Source organism: Lissotriton helveticus, chromosome 8 (genome assembly GCF_964261635.1).
Source record: "Lissotriton helveticus chromosome 8, aLisHel1.1, whole genome shotgun sequence".
Lineage (NCBI taxonomy): Eukaryota > Metazoa > Chordata > Amphibia > Caudata > Salamandridae > Lissotriton > Lissotriton helveticus.
Window position 1 is genome coordinate 186,241,985 of NC_136069.1, and position 19,803 is coordinate 186,261,787.

The 19,803-nt window shown below is 39.2% G+C and overlaps 1 protein-coding gene across 5 annotated transcripts in view; it reads right to left on the bottom strand.

The window, feature by feature from the left end:
• Positions 1–19,803, bottom strand: part of TTC3 (tetratricopeptide repeat domain 3) — a 1,911,479-nt gene that overhangs the window by 1,518,445 nt on the left and 373,231 nt on the right. For all 5 annotated transcript variants that reach the window (XM_078656864.1, XM_078656865.1, XM_078656863.1 and 2 more), the window contains one exon: positions 8,320–8,374. In XM_078656864.1, the coding sequence (XP_078512990.1) occupies positions 8,320–8,374 (55 nt within the window). The remainder of the gene's footprint in view (positions 1–8,319; positions 8,375–19,803) is intronic.

Below are 19,803 nucleotides of genomic sequence, written 5' to 3' on the forward strand. Positions count from 1 at the left end.
AGTTTGCATGGAGCCTGTGAAGGGAATTCATACAACCTTTCATGTCACCAGCAAGGCGCACCTGCAACTGAAATAGAACCATTCTTTCAAAGACTCTATAATGGGAGTTACATTCTTATTGTAGACCGCAGATGTTGCAGTCTTATGCCCGGGACTCCTTATCTAGTAACTACAACAGCGAAGGTCAAGTGCTGTGGACGTTCTTTGTTCCCCAGCTCCTTTCCAGACAGGGAGGCAAGGGCATGGCCCAGTTTGAAAATTACTTCTATTCGAATAGACACTTTAAGCAGAATGAAAACAGTGCTTCTTCAGACGCCTACAAGGCTCACGTCATCAAAAGAAACGTATGATCTACAAGTCGCAAGGACGACTGCAGAGATACATACATTATTATCAACTAATTCCCCCGTACATTTCGCGGAAATCCTGAGCGAAATCTTAAATATTTCTGATACCACTGGGGTCTCAAAGGTATTTAAGACAGTATTTTCGATGGCATTAACACCATTCAAAGCCTTACTGGGTATTTTTCCAGATTTCGTCCATTCGATTTTTGGCGGACTTCCCCTGATCCTGGGACTAATTGCAGGAATCCTATTCCTAGTCCTTATTTTTCGTTATGGCAACCCATGTCACAGATCAAACTCTCGCGACAATGGAAGATACGATCCTAGCCATTGGATACCGGGACCGGATATCAAAAATCCTGGGACTTTCCCGGCTTAGAGACCTAAACATGACTTGGTTTCTATAATTTCGACCAATGTGGCAAAGGTGTGTTTTACCTGTACTAAGGTGTCTGCTATGCGGAGAAGAATGCGTGTTAGACACCTGTCTGACGCTACAATCGGATGCGCCAGTGGATGCAGATACACTGTTGGTTCCTACCAAGGTTCACGCTTTGTGCTGCCCTCAAAGGCTGCCAATCCTGATGACGGCATTCCTGGAATCTTCACCACTACGATTGAAGAGTAGTGAAGTTCAAGATGAAAGCAACATCGAACAGGTACGACCTTCTGTCAGCAATGCAAATCAGAATGTCAATGGAGACAATCATGCGCACGAATGCATGGTTACCCCTATTTCCGACTTAGTGGAACTTTCCCATGAAGCTGTTGACAGTTTTTTCGAAAGCCTGAATGATATGATGTTCTCTCCGGAACAGAAATAGAGACTTTTGAGTAAACTCGCACACGGCGTTCCCTGAATTCGGCCTTCAACTTTAAAAAAAAAGTCACATGAACAATTACCATCCAGTTCACGGACAGCAATTTTTTCAGCATGCCCCTTAAAATATTTTTCTACATATTTTTTCCCGGGACACTGATCTTCTGCTTAAAGTAAGAAACTATTCCTAGAGAAATAAGATTTCTATTTTTAGATACTTTATATAGACTTTAGCTGCCCGCTGGTAGGTTCACAAATATTTTATTATGTGATGAAATGGTCTCGGACTTCCTTTCTGTATAGCCATATTAAGAGCCATTTCATGTGTATTTCTCATATACCAAAAAGCAATAATGCATAACAATGCGTGTTTACTTTTGCATTTAATTCATAGCTTAAGTGCATACAATATATATGACTGCAATTTTTCAGTATATTTGATAATTTCGAAATTCATTTATGTATTTTGGGGTGGTAAGGTATACACTATACTCTATAGTATGTTGTACTATGTTATACTATGCATAGATTAGTAGATATGACCATAGTTAGCGTGGAGTGGGTGTCGTGTATTTCTATAGGTTCTGAATCGATCCCCCTATTCCTGACCCTATTCTGGTTAAACTAACTATCAAGTTAACTAACAGTCAGCCCATGAGGCAAGAAATCCCCCATGATGCAGATACCGTTATCTGACGCAGTCACACTACGGCACAGGAACGTGTTATCTGATTAGGTCATAACGCTTGAGATCTAATTAGACAAGCGACATTCCTCCAGCCCCTGATAAGGCATACGACGTTCTCATAACAAATCAAACCTATGACAACCTGGAAAATCCGTGCGGCCATTGTTTTGATTTCACAGAGAACTTTTGCAAAAGAATGTGCTAACGAGCAAGTCGTATGACATCTTTATTGACGTACCTATGTCCATCCTTACGTCAATCTCGGCACCTTTAAGGTATAAATATTGCCGACCTTGCCCTATGCAAACACACGCGTGGTGACAAGACGGAGCAGCCATACTTGCCGAAGCCGAGAGCAGAAGCAGACCCCGCTGGCAGCAGCCCCGCCTTCCTGACGCGCTGAGAGACGCGCTGCTATCTCAAGCCGAGAGACCCAGCACCGGCGCTTCTGGGCAGCCCTCGCAGGCAGCCTGGAATATCGAGAGCAGAGAAAGAGATACCATTCCTCATCCATCCTAAATTCCAGGTACAGAACTGAATAACCCCTCACAGAGAATTCTTTAGTTATTCACTTGGCAAAAACAAACTTAACTTAAACTGTAACTTTCTATTCCCGCCCACGCATTAGACTTAGGTCAGGTACACGGGGTAGGCGTATTTAGAAACACCAGTTGAGTACGTTTAGTCAAATGTATATGTGTATGTAAATATATTTTAATCATTTTAAACATCATATGGCTCAGAAACCATATCAATGTTTTTACAGTATTATTTTATACTATTGCTTTTAATGTATGCACTTTACTTAACTATAAGTATTGCAATAATATCGATTCATTTCTCTTGTACGAGAAAAGAGACTGATCAATAAATAACACCTTTTTATTGAACACGCCCGTCTCTTCCTTTTCTCTACATTCTGATGAGACTAAGAATGCACGTACTGACTGAGTAAAATAATTGCCTTGTGCTCACACGACTCTTGAGATTGACTCTTGATTAGGGGAGAGCAAAGTTGTCATGTTCTATGGTTGTCAGAAACTAAATCCCTTCTTGTCTAATCAGGGAAGTTAATCCTTCCTTGAACATTCGAGAAAGTTTCTAGCGAACTCTGAGCTTAGCTGGCAAACCCAAAAATTAAGTCTAGCATCGACAGTAGTAGACCTAGTTAACGTCTGGCCTAGGCCTTTACTGCTGTAGGTACTATTCCAATGCGCAGAGCCTATTGGGAAGATAGGAGCTACACTACAATTTGACTGGACACTGATTTATATTTCGTACTGTTTGAGTTATGAGTCGTGTTGACTGAACTGCATCTATGTCACCCCCCCTCTTCCCCTCTAAGTGAGCCTGGACTGTTCGACCACAGCTACCACTGGGAGTCAAGTACTAAAGCCTCCAAGGTTATCATAACAAGGTAGCTTTTGTTCGGGCTGATCGGCTCACGTTTTAGCCATAACATATATGCAGCTGCACCTAACGTGATTCTGGCGCCTTTAATAATGCACTGTAAGCATGATTTCAGGCACATGGAAGAAGACCGTTTTGATAGAAAGACAGAGCTTTTGCAGATCCTGATGTGATTCACAACTGCTAATCTTGGAGGTATGGGTCCCCCAAACAAGCCTAAGAGACCTTCTATATTTTATAAAACATAGTTCCTATCTAGGGAGGGTGTAATACTAGGCACTATAAGACCAGTTTTCACCATCATTGTAACATTGTATTTTATGGAATTGTAACAACGCTGACCATATTATTTCTAATTGTATGTCTGCTTATGTTAGCAAAAATACTGCATCTTAGAGCACGTCGTTAAAATAAATATTTTAACTTTGCCCGTGTCTCCTCTTTACTCCTGTTGTGGACTGGTATGAGAGTATAACGAAAGAGTGTTCTTGCTTCCCACCATTCCCGAGTATAACCTAAGTCACATGTTCTGTGTTGTCTAATCATTGGTTCCTTTGCTATAGGGCGAAGAGCTAATGTGACACTGATGCTAGCTGGTTAGGGTTTCTAGGCACTAAGGTGTGAGTTTTTGGTACACCACAATTCACTGAGGTACTGATCTCTGTGCACAGTTCTGTGTAGGAGCAGAATCCCTGCGACAAGGGGTTAGTGTTAGTTATTCGGAGGTTGGGGGTTCGTGTACGTTTTTAGGGGGTGGGAGGTGAATACGGGGTAGATTTCAGGGAGTGAGGGGTTCAGAATAGATTTTAGGGGGTGGGAGGGGTTCGGAATCGATTTTAGGGGTAGTTTACCATGCATTCCTTTATCAGACAAATTTGTAGTAAAAGAATGAGTGGTAAAACAAATTGTTGTTGAGACTCGGTTGTAGTACAGACAGCGTGGTTTAGGGAGTCGTCGTTGAGGAACTCGTTCCAACATACAACCATTAAGCACACTTTCTCACAGGATGTCAACCATCATCCGTAAAAGAAAACAACAAAAGAAGAGAATGATTCAAATCAAGACAGGTATACGCATAGCTTAAAATGTTTTTACCATTCATATTCTGCTCAGCAGTACGAGTCATTGTAAGAAGATTATTCATGACCTTCCTATAGCATTAGTACCCTCAAGGTTAAGGAAAACAGGCAGACAGAAGTGTCTTCACGCCACATCTACCCACAAGTTTCCATCTTGTTATGGCAGTTCTGATTTGCAACTCTTTTGTTATGCTCCGATGCATACATATCCATTCTTTATACTCTAGAATAGATCACTTTATATTAATACAGTTTGGGTGACAGAAAAGATTTAACAGCCACCTTTAAGATTCAAACTCAAGTACCTACAATCAGAGACAGTGGCACTGTTGTCTTATCTGTGAATAATATTCTCTTAATCTCTACTAGGCAAGGAATGGTCAACATGTTCAGGGATCATAGTCATATTTCGTTTTGATGTAAGGGCCAGTTGACTATCAGCCTACTCTAGCCACCCTGACAAGTACATCACGTTAAACACTATAAAACAAATTAAAAAAAGATAATTGCTTCTAAAACATCAAGCCATTTTAGACGGATTAACAGGCTCAAATGTCTGTACATCCACAGAAAACTACAGCCCCCCTCCACGACTATCAACTGCATATTCAAAATTCTGTACACCATGATTTTATATATTTGGCTCTTATTAGTTACCTTTTTATTTTACTCCATTCGTTCGAACACACTTTCCATATTATCAAATTACTTCATCAGTACTGCGTAGGTATGTATTTCATACTGGCGCCATGGTGACACTGGGGAAGTTTATACAGTACTACAGTATTTGCCGAGCAGCTAGACGTGTGTGGTGTACTGTGCATGAACCTGGCATGAACGGCGGTCTAAACTCCTTTAGTGCTTTATAAATATGTGAAATAAACCCCCTCCGCCTTTCACCCTACAGGAGCAACTCCATCGCAAAAGTGGTATGTGGTGCACATGTTGGCAATTAGCTCATGCATGCAGCGTTCGGTAAAATGCATGAGCTCAATGCCAAAACATAAGGAAATTGCCCCTGATGAAGGGCTCAGCCCGAAATGCAATGGGCTTGCTATTTAAAAGATGTTCTGAGGATTTAATGTGACAACGATGTAATGTGATACCAACATTACCTATGTTTGGAAAACTTTCAAAGTCTTATTAAATTTAAATTCGAACTACCAATGGATTAAAGTTCAATTTTTTTCAAAAAATCTTATTGAGGGAGTGCAGATTGGGGATGTTTTTGCCATGGAGGAAAATGCATATAACAAGGTAGAGTGCAAAACATTTCAAGATAGTGCCTGAAAATCTGGTGTGTGGTTTATTGGTGTTGACCAAAACTAGATGGTCGACTGTGTTGAAGGCTGCAGAATGACCAGCAACAAGAGGCTGTTCTTGTTGTTGAGGGGGAGGGTGTCATTCACTTCTTGGAGTGTGGCAGTCTCAGTCTTGAAGGGTGATCTTAAGCCTGATTGGTATTCCTGTAGAAGATTATCTAGCTAATGTGCTCTTGCAGTTGGGTGACAAATGCTTTTTCAGTTGATTTTCTCTATAAATCAAAAGTAGTATAGGAAGATAGTTGGTGTGATAAGATGGGTCAGGAGATGGGTTATTTAGCAGGGGAGGCCCTGACCTTATTAGGCATAGGAGGCCACTTGGAGAGAGTTCAGGATATTGGGAAGATAGTTATGAGAGAATGGAAAGACTACTTCTATTTGTTAATTGAGAGGGCTGTGTAAGTGGTAATGATGATGGACATTATTTTTTGATCTCGGTGAATAGACTGCTGGAGTTCTATCTGTTGACTGAAGCACTGACTGTGGGTTCTGGAAAATTATTGGTTCAGTGTTTGACTGTATTGAAGAGGGCTTTTGCATCTGTTGGGTGCAGCACGGATGACAGTCTTGCAGTAAGACATTTTAGTTGTATATGCTATGTTTATTTCTGTTCTGCTCTCTTTGCTTTGTATTTTGAGTAGAGCATAGCACCCAACATGAGCTGAAGAGCTGAAGCTACAGTGGGGTTGAGGATGAGGAGAGTATGGATATCTGGTATGGGGGGGGGGGGGGCTGGGGGGTGTTACAGCTTCCTGGAAAGATGTTTAGTTCTTGGATATTTTTCCGCATGGCCATTTTGATGGAGCAGATAGGTATTTTACTTTTTTCAGTTGTCCTTGATGCGAAAGTGGAATATTGGTGAAGGGGCTGGTTGGACAATGAATATTAGGGGACGCTGGAAGGGGACGGGCGGGTGTGTTGTTTTTGGAGTTGTTGGGGACATTAATGAGTTCTTTAATTTCTGGTTTCCTGGGAAGTGTAGAGAAGGCTTCTACATTGCCAGGGAGATTAAAGACTCCATGGAATGTGTGGCAGGTATATTGGATTGAGGCAGATGTGATGAGGTCTGAGATTTGTTCTATGATGTGCTTGTTGACTCTAGGCACTGTACAGATCAAATGAAAGGAGCCGTTATGGAGGTGAGAGAGGGAGGTGGCAGGAGGAGAGCACTAAAGACTTTGGTGTGGTAGAAACGCTAGGATAACCGATGTAGGACTACTAGTGCCTCTCCTGTTTTGAGTGAGCGGTATATGTGTTGGTGATATCTATTGGGAATGAGGATGTCCAGGATATGTGTGGAGGAGGATTTGGAAGAGGGTGTGAACCAGGTATCAATGATGAGAAACACATTTAAGAAGTGTTAGGTCATTATGTTGCAAAGTCCGGAATGTGTATGACTGCGGAATATGCATGGACCAACATCAATTGAGTGTGTTGTGTGAGGGGTGTGTGTTGTAGAGTGGTAAGTAAATTATGGTAGAGTTGTTAGATGTACAAATGGGGTAAACATGCTTGTCTGGTCTGGAGATTAGTGTGGGAATGGTGTGAAATGCGATGTTTGCAAGGCACATAATAAAGGTAGTTTATCTGTAGCATGGATTCTGACCCAAGATCATGTCAGGTACAAATAGATGACGCCTTAGCATGAGTCTCCCCAAGTGGTGGGACGCTATGCTGAGTTGACTGAAGGGAAGAGGCAGGAAATGACACACGGATACCAGAGATGTAATTTCCTGTAGAAATGGATGCTAGAGAATGCAGTTATGCCAAAGAGATGGATTCTGAGAAATCTGGACATGGCTTCAGATGAGATGGTTGTTGGGCAATGAGATCCACTTGCCTGACTTCTTGGTTTTGGCTGGAAACCAGTGAAATCACATCCTGTTACATTGACCACGACACTGGGACATATGTTATATATCTTTATGTGGGATCTTTTCTCCTTATCAAGGAAAAAGTCTTCAAACAGGATATTCTTGATTAGGGTTTTGGAACTGTAGGGCTTAGCATCAAGTTAGGAATTAGGAGAAGTCTTTTTGTGAAAATCGAATAAAAAATGTTTGCCTTTTCAGTAGTAGGAGGAGGACAAGTGGCATGGCCATGAGTCCTTTGATTTTAAACCCCATCCCACACACTCACTTTAATGGTGTAATCAAAAACTGATAAAATACAGACTAAAAATGGAGGTAGGGAAGTGTGGCTGTAAATGCCATAAAAACAGAGGAAAGCAAATGCCACAGAGCAGTTTAAGAAATGCATGCAGAACCACACCAGATGGTATAATAGGGGGTTGACCGGAAAAACTAAAATTGAAGTGGGTGTTGAGTTAAGCACAATTTGGAGATGGGAGCACTGTTTACACTGGAGGCTGTGGGTGCTAGAATTAAACTTCTCAATTTTGGTGCTTCTGAAAGAAACAGGATGAGCTTGATTACTAAATGTATGGCACTTTAGCATTGCAGATTCGATCATTCAGAGCAATCTCTTTATTTGTCCCCATGATAATACTCCTATACTTGAATCGACTTTTGCTGCAGTCACATGTAAATCATATACCCAATTACACTCCACAATCAAATAAACATGGAATACACTTAATCTACTAAGCAGTCAACAAATAAAGTGTGTATAGTTACTGAACCACCTCACTCACCTTATACCATGTCTGCTGGAGAATAATAGCTCTTTTGCCATCAGCAAGTGCCAGTCTGGGGAAATAAAAAAAATTATATTTTGAAAGGCGTTTTATGTTTGAGAGCTGCATTTTTTAAACATTACTTTATTTTTATAAAATATCTGACTAAATAACACAATAGGGATAGTTCAGACACATTACTAGTAAATTACGTCATTTGCATATCTGGTCTAAATAATACACAAAAATGATACATTAAACAAATAAAATTAAAGGTAGGGAAAGTAATTTATCATTGGAACGCCTAATAAAAATGACACACCAGTGACAAAGCTTTTCTTTACAGCCCTGTGGTCTGCAGTAGTAAGTCCTAAATAAAGGTGATGCAATTGCTCCAACATTTTCTTTCAATATTATTTCTGTAAGTACTTGGCTCACCTTAGTGCTCATTAGAATAGTATGTAGAGCATGGATTTAAGAAGTTAAATATTCATGTAGCATAATACTCCAGTACCTTATCAAACAAACAGTCAAATCTTAGATAAAACATCTTCCTAAAGAACAAGCTGCTTACCTTCAGTAATAGTCTTTCTAGTGGATGCTCAATCTAACCACAGATTCTTCACCTTGTGAGTGAGCTTAATTTGATCTGGTGCGTGCCAGTGGGGGGCCCCCGCTACTCATTTGTGGGGACTGTAGGAGAGTAGGGTCTGCTTCTTATGGTCACCCCCACTTTTTGATTTGCTTTACTGGTTTTCGACTTAGATGTGGCTGTGGGCCTGCTAATCAGACCCACAGCGCAGATGCACTCTCTCTAAATTTACACCATGTACTCTAGGTACATCCACAATTGGGAATTGGTTCACCTTGTCAGCCCCTGTAGAAGTGTACCTTAGGTACTCAGGGCATAGGTGTAACCAAGGTCTACCAGGGGCTGCAGCATGTATTATGCCACCCCTGGCTGGCCACTCAAACTGACACAACTGGCTGATCACTCAGCTGGGGCAAGGTCATGTAATCACCCCTTGCTTAGGTATAGTATTCCTATATCTCCCCTTATATATAGACACACAGTAACCTATAAGTCACTCCTATGGCAGGCCTTAACAATCCTGGAGGCAGAGTGCTTGGTTATGTGTGAGATGGTGCTCTAGCATGAGCTGAGCCTGTCTGCAGCTTTCGGAACCATGTCCTTATAGCTGTTCTAGAATATAGCCATGAAATAGAAATATGTATCCTGTGACACAAGATGCATTCCATTCATGCACTCCTTTCCAAACTTTCATATAATTCCATACACTTTTTGAATGTTCAATGAATCATTTATTCATAGCGAGGTTTTTATAACAGTTCATTGTTTTCATGAATGTTCAAAACATTTGATATTCGTTTTTTAGACTGCTAGTAGTGCCCAATGCATTTCAAGCTAATTGCCCTTCCTCAGGGGACTTCCATTACATCTGAAAGCAGTAATAATAAATCTTAGGTTAGTGTCTAAATGAAACTCGACAACTCTTGTCAAAGTCAAAGGTTCTCAAAACATAATACGAAACCATAATATTTTAAATGCTCCCCCACATTCGTGATGCATCAAGTGAAATGAACGGCATTCTTTGAGACTGCATTCGTTAACAGAAAAGAAAAACGTGAAGCCCAGAACTGGGCACTGACCTTAGAATATGTGATGTGACGGTCGCGGGTGTTTTAGCTGTAAAACGTGAAAGAACTGAAATTAGGAAAACATAACGTGACAAAAGTGTCTCGTTTTAAATTGAGCTAACGAGCCTTCTCTTACCGGGGTAATCGCGTCGGCGAGCTTCCCTCGCTGTGCTCGGCGTGCGGCACTCTATCTGGCCGCCTCTATGGTTTAAATCACTATGGTTACTCCGTGTGTTTCTGTGTCGGACGAGCGTGAACACAAACGACGGACTAAGTCGGCACATTTTTAAATGTAAATGTGCAAGATAGTGAATGCGGTGTAACACGACATGCGTGTCAGGGGAGCTACTGTATATATTATTAAAAGAGTAAAAAAATAAAACAAAAGATAACTGATAGATATATACATGGCAAAACGCACGTAAATGGCGTGTTCGAGAATGATGTATTTGGTGGACTAAATAAACATCATGTAAACATGTAAGGCATATCAAGTATATACATCTCCACAGAATCAATAATCAATTCATAAGTAACAATGAAGGTCCAGCCTTTCATTTAGTCCTTTTGGCTGTAAGGTACAAAGGTAGTCTATCCAGAAGATTTCTCTGCGTAATAGGTAACTGTTATTGTCTCTGCCTGGCAGGGTTAGCACTTTTTCTAGAATACAAAATTTCAATTGGCTCACGTTGTGTTTGGCATCATTAAAATGTACTGCTATTGTAGATTTCTCATTTTTCAACCGTATATTGCTCTTGTGTTCGATAATTCTGGTTTTGATTTTTCTTTGTGTTTTGCCCACATATGAGAGGCCACATGGGCATCTCAACATGTAGATGACGTTTGAAGTGTCACATGTTCCCGTGACTTTCAATTTTATGGACGAGCCTTTGGTAGGGTGATTGATTGTGTTGCCTTTGATAATTGCTGAGCAATTGCCACAATTGTGACATGGTAACGTGCCTTTGTGTACACCGTGTTCTATTTGTTTTGTTTCTTTTACTAATTCCTTCAAGTTTTTAGTCCTTTCATAGGCAAAGATTGGTTGCTGTTTAAACAGATTTTTGAAATCTTCCTCCAATGCCAACATTGGCCAATGTGTTTTGATTGATTTTTTGATCTTCAAACTGTAGGTGGAGTATTTAGATACAAATACCGATCTTTGTTCTTCACTTTTTTCTTTTGGTTTTAGCAATTGATCTCTTTGTAATTTTTCAGCCCTCTCGGCAGCAGAATCCAGGATGGATTGGGGATATCCTCTTTTTTTGAATTTCTCCAGCATCTCTTCTTTGTGTTTTTCATACAGCTCTTTGGTTGATGCGATGCGTTTGATTCGCAGCAGTTGCGAGAAAGGTAGATGTTGTTTCAGGGGATTTTGGTGAAAGCTTTTAAAATGAAGTAAATTATTTCTATCAGTGATTTTGGTAAATATAGATGTTGTTATATTTCCATTATTGTTGGTTAGTTGTACGTCCAAAAATGATAGTGATTCTTTGTCAATGGTGAAAGTGAATTGTATTCTTTCGTTAATCTGATTCAATTGGTTTAGTTCCTTGATTAGACTTTCTTCGTTACCCTTCCATAACACAAAAATATCATCAATGTATCTCTTGTAGAGTATTAGATTGTTGAGCCATTCTTCTTTGTTGAGTATGTGATCCAACTCATACCGATGCATGAATGTATTCGCATAGGTCGGTGCGGCGCAATTGCCCATCGAAGTTCCGGACATTTGTATGTAGAAGTGATTTTCCCATTCAAAGTAGCTGTGGTATAACGTAAAGTGTAGTAGATCCATCAAAAATATTTTGAGTGCTTCCGGTTTGTTTTCATGTATAAGGAAACTTTCCACGGCAGCCATGCCTAGATCATGCGGTATGGATGTGTATAATGATTTAACGTCTATGCTTGCCATGATCATGTTTGAAGTGAAATTGCCCTTTTCAGCCTCCAAAATGTTAAGGAAATGCGTTGTGTCCTTAATATATGTTGAACTTTGTTGTACCATGTTTTGAAAGTGCTTATCCAAATATTTTCCTACTGGTTCATGAATGGATCCAACTGTGGATACAATGGGTCTTAATGGAGGTAGTGTCTCATGTTTGTGAATTTTCGGTGTCATATATATATATGGAATCGCAGGGTTGTCTTTGATCAAGTATTCCTTCTCTTTGGGACCGATGGTTCCTTGGTCTGTTGCATTTTGTATTATGATGTTTAGAATTTTGACAAAATCCTTGGTAGGATCTGAATTCATTCGTGTATACAAGTTTGAATCCTGGACGTGTGTTTGGACGTTCTCTTTATAATAACTTGTGTCCATTATCACCAGTGCCCCACCTTTGTCTGCTTGTCTTATGGTGATTTTTTGATTGTTGGCTAAATTCTTTAAGATTTGTTTTTCTTTGGGTGACATGTTAGAGTGTTTGGATTTTGGTTTTTTGAATATTTCTTCCAGTTCTGTCAGGATGACTTTCTCAAAGGCATCTAATACTTTGTGGCTCACTGGAGCCATGAATCTGCTTTTAGTTCTTAAACCCATGAGGGTGTTCTCTGTATCTTGTGTGTTCGTGACTGTTGGTTCTATCACATTATTGAAGAAGTGTCTGAGTCTTAATGATCTGAGGAATTTGTAAACGCACACTTTTGTCTCAAGAAAATTGGAGTGGTATGTAGGAACATATGAGGATCCTTTCTGTAACGTCTGAAGTTCTTGGTTGCTCATTTGATGTTGAGATATGTTTATGACAAGACTTTCTGACTCCTTGTGTTTTTGGCAACCGCTACGCTGTCTGTTTGTATATTTGCTCCACCTGGTTCTATTTGTTGTACAGTGCTTAATTCTAAAAAAGGTGCCTGTGTTTGTTGGGAGTTTGATGTGCTAGCTGTTTGTTTATCAGCTCTTTGGCCTGATTGTTCTCTAGATTGATCCTTGGTTTGCCCTGGTTTTGGTCTTCTGTTATCCCAGTGAGGGCGTTTTTGTTGTGAATCATCCGAGGATGTGTCGTCTGTGGATTTGTCAGTGTTAGGTCTTTGTTGACGTCTTTTTGCATATATGTCGGCCCATGAATAAACTTCACCTAACCGGTAATCCGTGGTGTCTCTTTTAAATTTTCTGAGTTTTCTGTCGTTTATTTCTTTAGTATATTCATCCAATTTTTTGTTGGTGTCTGCCAAAATTTGATCCCATTCCTCCTTAGTTACCAATTTGTTTAGGTCATCTTTTGTTAAAGCGACTTCTTTTGCTAATTCTTCAATTAATTTTGCTAGTTCTTCTATGATTAGTAAAATTAGGTCCAGCGAACATTTATTAAGTATTGCATGCCACCGTTCTGTAAATCTAGCGTTATTCTTACAGAGTGTAGATTTTAGGGATATTCTCAATCCTCGAGGTATTCTTTGTGCCTTGTGGTACTTTATGAGAGTACTTGCGTGAAGTTTTTGATTTACAATGCGTTTTGATATGTATAGGAGTTGTTTTATATTTGTTTCTTTAGAACCTGTACCAGGACTTATATCTTCCGCTTCTTCAATAAGGGAGTAAATGCGACTGGTATCATCCTCTGTGAATGCTAGCGTTTCTGCTCTTTGTTCAGTTGTGTGCGCAATATCTGCAAATTGCATTTCTGATGGTGCAAGGAACCTATGAGCTCAGAGAATTAAAGATACAATCTATTTGTTGTTGGTTCCGCACTCCTGGTAAATAGTTTAAATTTAGGTTGATTTAAAGGTAACAGTGTCGTTGGTGCACTGAATGGTAATCTTGCTGGGCTTCCAAGATTAGAGTATACTGAAATAGAAATATGTATCCTGTGACACAAGATGCATTCCATTCATGCACTCCTTTCCAAACTTTCATATAATTCCATACACTTTTTGAATGTTCAATGAATCATTTATTCATAGCGAGGTTTTTATAACAGTTCATTGTTTTCATGAATGTTCAAAACATTTGATATTCGTTTTTTAGACTGCTAGTAGTGCCCAATGCATTTCAAGCTAATTGCCCTTCCTCAGGGGACTTCCATTACATCTGAAAGCAGTAATAATAAATCTTAGGTTAGTGTCTAAATGAAACTCGACAACTCTTGTCAAAGTCAAAGGTTCTCAAAACATAATACGAAAACATAATATTTTAAATGCTCCCCCACATTCGTGATGCATCAAGTGAAATGAACGGCATTCTTTGAGACTGCATTCGTTAACAGAAAAGAAAAACGTGAAGCCCAGAACTGGGCACTGACCTTAGAATATGTGATGTGACGGTCGCGGGTGTTTTAGCTGTAAAACGTGAAAGAACTGAAATTAGGAAAACATAACGTGACAAAAGTGTCTCGTTTTAAATTGAGCTAACGAGCCTTCTCTTACCGGGGTAATCGCGTCGGCGAGCTTCCCTCGCTGTGCTCGGCGTGCGGCACTCTATCTGGCCGCCTCTATGGTTTAAATCACTATGGTTACTCCGTGTGTTTCTGTGTCGGACGAGCGTGAACACAAACGACGGACTAAGTCGGCACATTTTTAAATGTAAATGTGCAAGATAGTGAATGCGGTGTAACACGACATGCGTGTCAGGGGAGCTACTGTATATATTATTAAAAGAGTAAAAAAATAAAACAAAAGATAACTGATAGATATATACATGGCAAAACGCACGTAAATGGCGTGTTCGAGAATGATGTATTTGGTGGACTAAATAAACATCATGTAAACATGTAAGGCATATCAAGTATATACATCTCCACAGAATCAATAATCAATTCATAAGTAACAATGAAGGTCCAGCCTTTCATTTAGTCCTTTTGGCTGTAAGGTACAAAGGTAGTCTATCCAGAAGATTTCTCTGCGTAATAGGTAACTGTTATTGTCTCTGCCTGGCAGGGTTAGCACTTTTTCTAGAATACAAAATTTCAATTGGCTCACGTTGTGTTTGGCATCATTAAAATGTACTGCTATTGTAGATTTCTCATTTTTCAACCGTATATTGCTCTTGTGTTCGATAATTCTGGTTTTGATTTTTCTTTGTGTTTTGCCCACATATGAGAGGCCACATGGGCATCTCAACATGTAGATGACGTTTGAAGTGTCACATGTTCCCGTGACTTTCAATTTTATGGACGAGCCTTTGGTAGGGTGATTGATTGTGTTGCCTTTGATAATTGCTGAGCAATTGCCACAATTGTGACATGGTAACGTGCCTTTGTGTACACCGTGTTCTATTTGTTTTGTTTCTTTTACTAATTCCTTCAAGTTTTTAGTCCTTTCATAGGCAAAGATTGGTTGCTGTTTAAACAGATTTTTGAAATCTTCCTCCAATGCCAACATTGGCCAATGTGTTTTGATTGATTTTTTGATCTTCAAACTGTAGGTGGAGTATTTAGATACAAATACCGATCTTTGTTCTTCACTTTTTTCTTTTGGTTTTAGCAATTGATCTCTTTGTAATTTTTCAGCCCTCTCGGCAGCAGAATCCAGGATGGATTGGGGATATCCTCTTTTTTTGAATTTCTCCAGCATCTCTTCTTTGTGTTTTTCATACAGCTCTTTGGTTGATGCGATGCGTTTGATTCGCAGCAGTTGCGAGAAAGGTAGATGTTGTTTCAGGGGATTTTGGTGAAAGCTTTTAAAATGAAGTAAATTATTTCTATCAGTGATTTTGGTAAATATAGATGTTGTTATATTTCCATTATTGTTGGTTAGTTGTACGTCCAAAAATGATAGTGATTCTTTGTCAATGGTGAAAGTGAATTGTATTCTTTCGTTAATCTGATTCAATTGGTTTAGTTCCTTGATTAGACTTTCTTCGTTACCCTTCCATAACACAAAAATATCATCAATGTATCTCTTGTAGAGTATTAGATTGTTGAGCCATTCTTCTTTGTTGAGTATGTGATCCAACTCATACCGATGCATGAATGTATTCGCATAGGTCGGTGCGGCGCAATTGCCCATCGAAGTTCCGGACATTTGTATGTAGAAGTGATTTTCCCATTCAAAGTAGCTGTGGTATAACGTAAAGTGTAGTAGATCCATCAAAAATATTTTGAGTGCTTCCGGTTTGTTTTCATGTATAAGGAAACTTTCCACGGCAGCCATGCCTAGATCATGCGGTATGGATGTGTATAATGATTTAACGTCTATGCTTGCCATGATCATGTTTGAAGTGAAATTGCCCTTTTCAGCCTCCAAAATGTTAAGGAAATGCGTTGTGTCCTTAATATATGTTGAACTTTGTTGTACCATGTTTTGAAAGTGCTTATCCAAATATTTTCCTACTGGTTCATGAATGGATCCAACTGTGGATACAATGGGTCTTAATGGAGGTAGTGTCTCATGTTTGTGACATGGTAACGTGCCTTTGTGTACACCGTGTTCTATTTGTTTTGTTTCTTTTACTAATTCCTTCAAGTTTTTAGTCCTTTCATAGGCAAAGATTGGTTGCTGTTTAAACAGATTTTTGAAATCTTCCTCCAATGCCAACATTGGCCAATGTGTTTTGATTGATTTTTTGATCTTCAAACTGTAGGTGGAGTATTTAGATACAAATACCGATCTTTGTTCTTCACTTTTTTCTTTTGGTTTTAGCAATTGATCTCTTTGTAATTTTTCAGCCCTCTCGGCAGCAGAATCCAGGATGGATTGGGGATATCCTCTTTTTTTGAATTTCTCCAGCATCTCTTCTTTGTGTTTTTCATACAGCTCTTTGGTTGATGCGATGCGTTTGATTCGCAGCAGTTGCGAGAAAGGTAGATGTTGTTTCAGGGGATTTTGGTGAAAGCTTTTAAAATGAAGTAAATTATTTCTATCAGTGATTTTGGTAAATATAGATGTTGTTATATTTCCATTATTGTTGGTTAGTTGTACGTCCAAAAATGATAGTGATTCTTTGTCAATGGTGAAAGTGAATTGTATTCTTTCGTTAATCTGATTCAATTGGTTTAGTTCCTTGATTAGACTTTCTTCGTTACCCTTCCATAACACAAAAATATCATCAATGTATCTCTTGTAGAGTATTAGATTGTTGAGCCATTCTTCTTTGTTGAGTATGTGATCCAACTCATACCGATGCATGAATGTATTCGCATAGGTCGGTGCGGCGCAATTGCCCATCGAAGTTCCGGACATTTGTATGTAGAAGTGATTTTCCCATTCAAAGTAGCTGTGGTATAACGTAAAGTGTAGTAGATCCATCAAAAATATTTTGAGTGCTTCCGGTTTGTTTTCATGTATAAGGAAACTTTCCACGGCAGCCATGCCTAGATCATGCGGTATGGATGTGTATAATGATTTAACGTCTATGCTTGCCATGATCATGTTTGAAGTGAAATTGCCCTTTTCAGCCTCCAAAATGTTAAGGAAATGCGTTGTGTCCTTAATATATGTTGAACTTTGTTGTACCATGTTTTGAAAGTGCTTATCCAAATATTTTCCTACTGGTTCATGAATGGATCCAACTGTGGATACAATGGGTCTTAATGGAGGTAGTGTCTCATGTTTGTGAATTTTCGGTGTCATATATATATATGGAATCGCAGGGTTGTCTTTGATCAAACAAATCTTAAAGAATTTAGCCAACAATCAAAAAATCACCATAAGACAAGCAGACAAAGGTGGGGCACTGGTGATAATGGACACAAGTTATTATAAAGAGAACGTCCAAACACACGTCCGGGATTCAAACTTGTATACACGAATGAATTCAGATCCTACCAAGGATTTTGTCAAAATTCTAAACATCATAATACAAAATGCAACAGACCAAGGAACCATCGGTCCCAAAGAGAAGGAATACTTGATCAAAGACAACCCTGCGATTCCATATATATATATGACACCGAAAATTCACAAACATGAGACACTACCTCCATTAAGACCCATTGTATCCACAGTTGGATCCATTCATGAACCAGTAGGAAAATATTTGGATAAGCACTTTCAAAACATGGTACAACAAAGTTCAACATATATTAAGGACACAACGCATTTCCTTAACATTTTGGAGGCTGAAAAGGGCAATTTCACTTCAAACATGATCATGGCAAGCATAGACGTTAAATCATTATACACATCCATACCGCATGATCTAGGCATGGCTGCCGTGGAAAGTTTCCTTATACATGAAAACAAACCGGAAGCACTCAAAATATTTTTGATGGATCTACTACACTTTACGTTATACCACAGCTACTTTGAATGGGAAAATCACTTCTACATACAAATGTCCGGAACTTCGATGGGCAATTGCGCCGCACCGACCTATGCGAATACATTCATGCATCGGTATGAGTTGGATCACATACTCAACAAAGAAGAATGGCTCAACAATCTAATACTCTACAAGAGATACATTGATGATATTTTTGTGTTATGGAAGGGTAACGAAGAAAGTCTAATCAAGGAACTAAACCAATTGAATCAGATTAACGAAAGAATACAATTCACTTTCACCATTGACAAAGAATCACTATCATTTTTGGACGTACAACTAACCAACAATAATGGAAATATAACAACATCTATATTTACCAAAATCACTGATAGAAATAATTTACTTCATTTTAAAAGCTTTCACCAAAATCCCCTGAAACAACATCTACCTTTCTCGCAACTGCTGCGAATCAAACGCATCGCATCAACCAAAGAGCTGTATGAAAAACACAAAGAAGAGATGCTGGAGAAATTCAAAAAAAGAGGATATCCCCAATCCATCCTGGATTCTGCTGCCGAGAGGGCTGAAAAATTACAAAGAGATCAATTGCTAAAACCAAAAGAAAAAAGTGAAGAACAAAGATCGGTATTTGTATCTAAATACTCCACCTACAGTTTGAAGATCAAAAAATCAATCAAAACACATTGGCCAATGTTGGCATTGGAGGAAGATTTCAAAAATCTGTTTAAACAGCAACCAATCTTTGCCTATGAAAGGACTAAAAACTTGAAGGAATTAGTAAAAGAAACAAAACAAATAGAACACGGTGTACACAAAGGCACGTTACCATGTCACAATTGTGGCAATTGCTCAGCAATTATCAAAGGCAACACAATCAATCACCCTACCAAAGGCTCGTCCATAAAATTGAAAGTCACGGGAACATGTGACACTTCAAACGTCATCTACATGTTGAGATGCCCATGTGGCCTCTCATATGTGGGCAAAACACAAAGAAAAATCAAAACCAGAATTATCGAACACAAGAGCAATATACGGTTGAAAAATGAGAAATCTACAATAGCAGTACATTTTAATGATGCCAAACACAACGTGAGCCAATTGAAATTTTGTATTCTAGAAAAAGTGCTAACCCTGCCAGGCAGAGACAATAACAGTTACCTATTACGCAGAGAAATCTTCTGGATAGACTACCTTTGTACCTTACAGCCAAAAGGACTAAATGAAAGGCTGGACCTTCATTGTTACTTATGAATTGATTATTGATTCTGTGGAGATGTATATACTTGATATGCCTTACATGTTTACATGATGTTTATTTAGTCCACCAAATACATCATTCTCGAACACGCCATTTACGTGCGTTTTGCCATGTATATATCTATCAGTTATCTTTTGTTTTATTTTTTTACTCTTTTAATAATATATACAGTAGCTCCCCTGACACGCATGTCGTGTTACACCGCATTCACTATCTTGCACATTTACATTTAAAAATGTGCCGACTTAGTCCGTCGTTTGTGTTCACGCTCGTCCGACACAGAAACACACGGAGTAACCATAGTGATTTAAACCATAGAGGCGGCCAGATAGAGTGCCGCACGCCGAGCACAGCGAGGGAAGCTCGCCGACGCGATTACCCCGGTAAGAGAAGGCTCGTTAGCTCAATTTAAAAC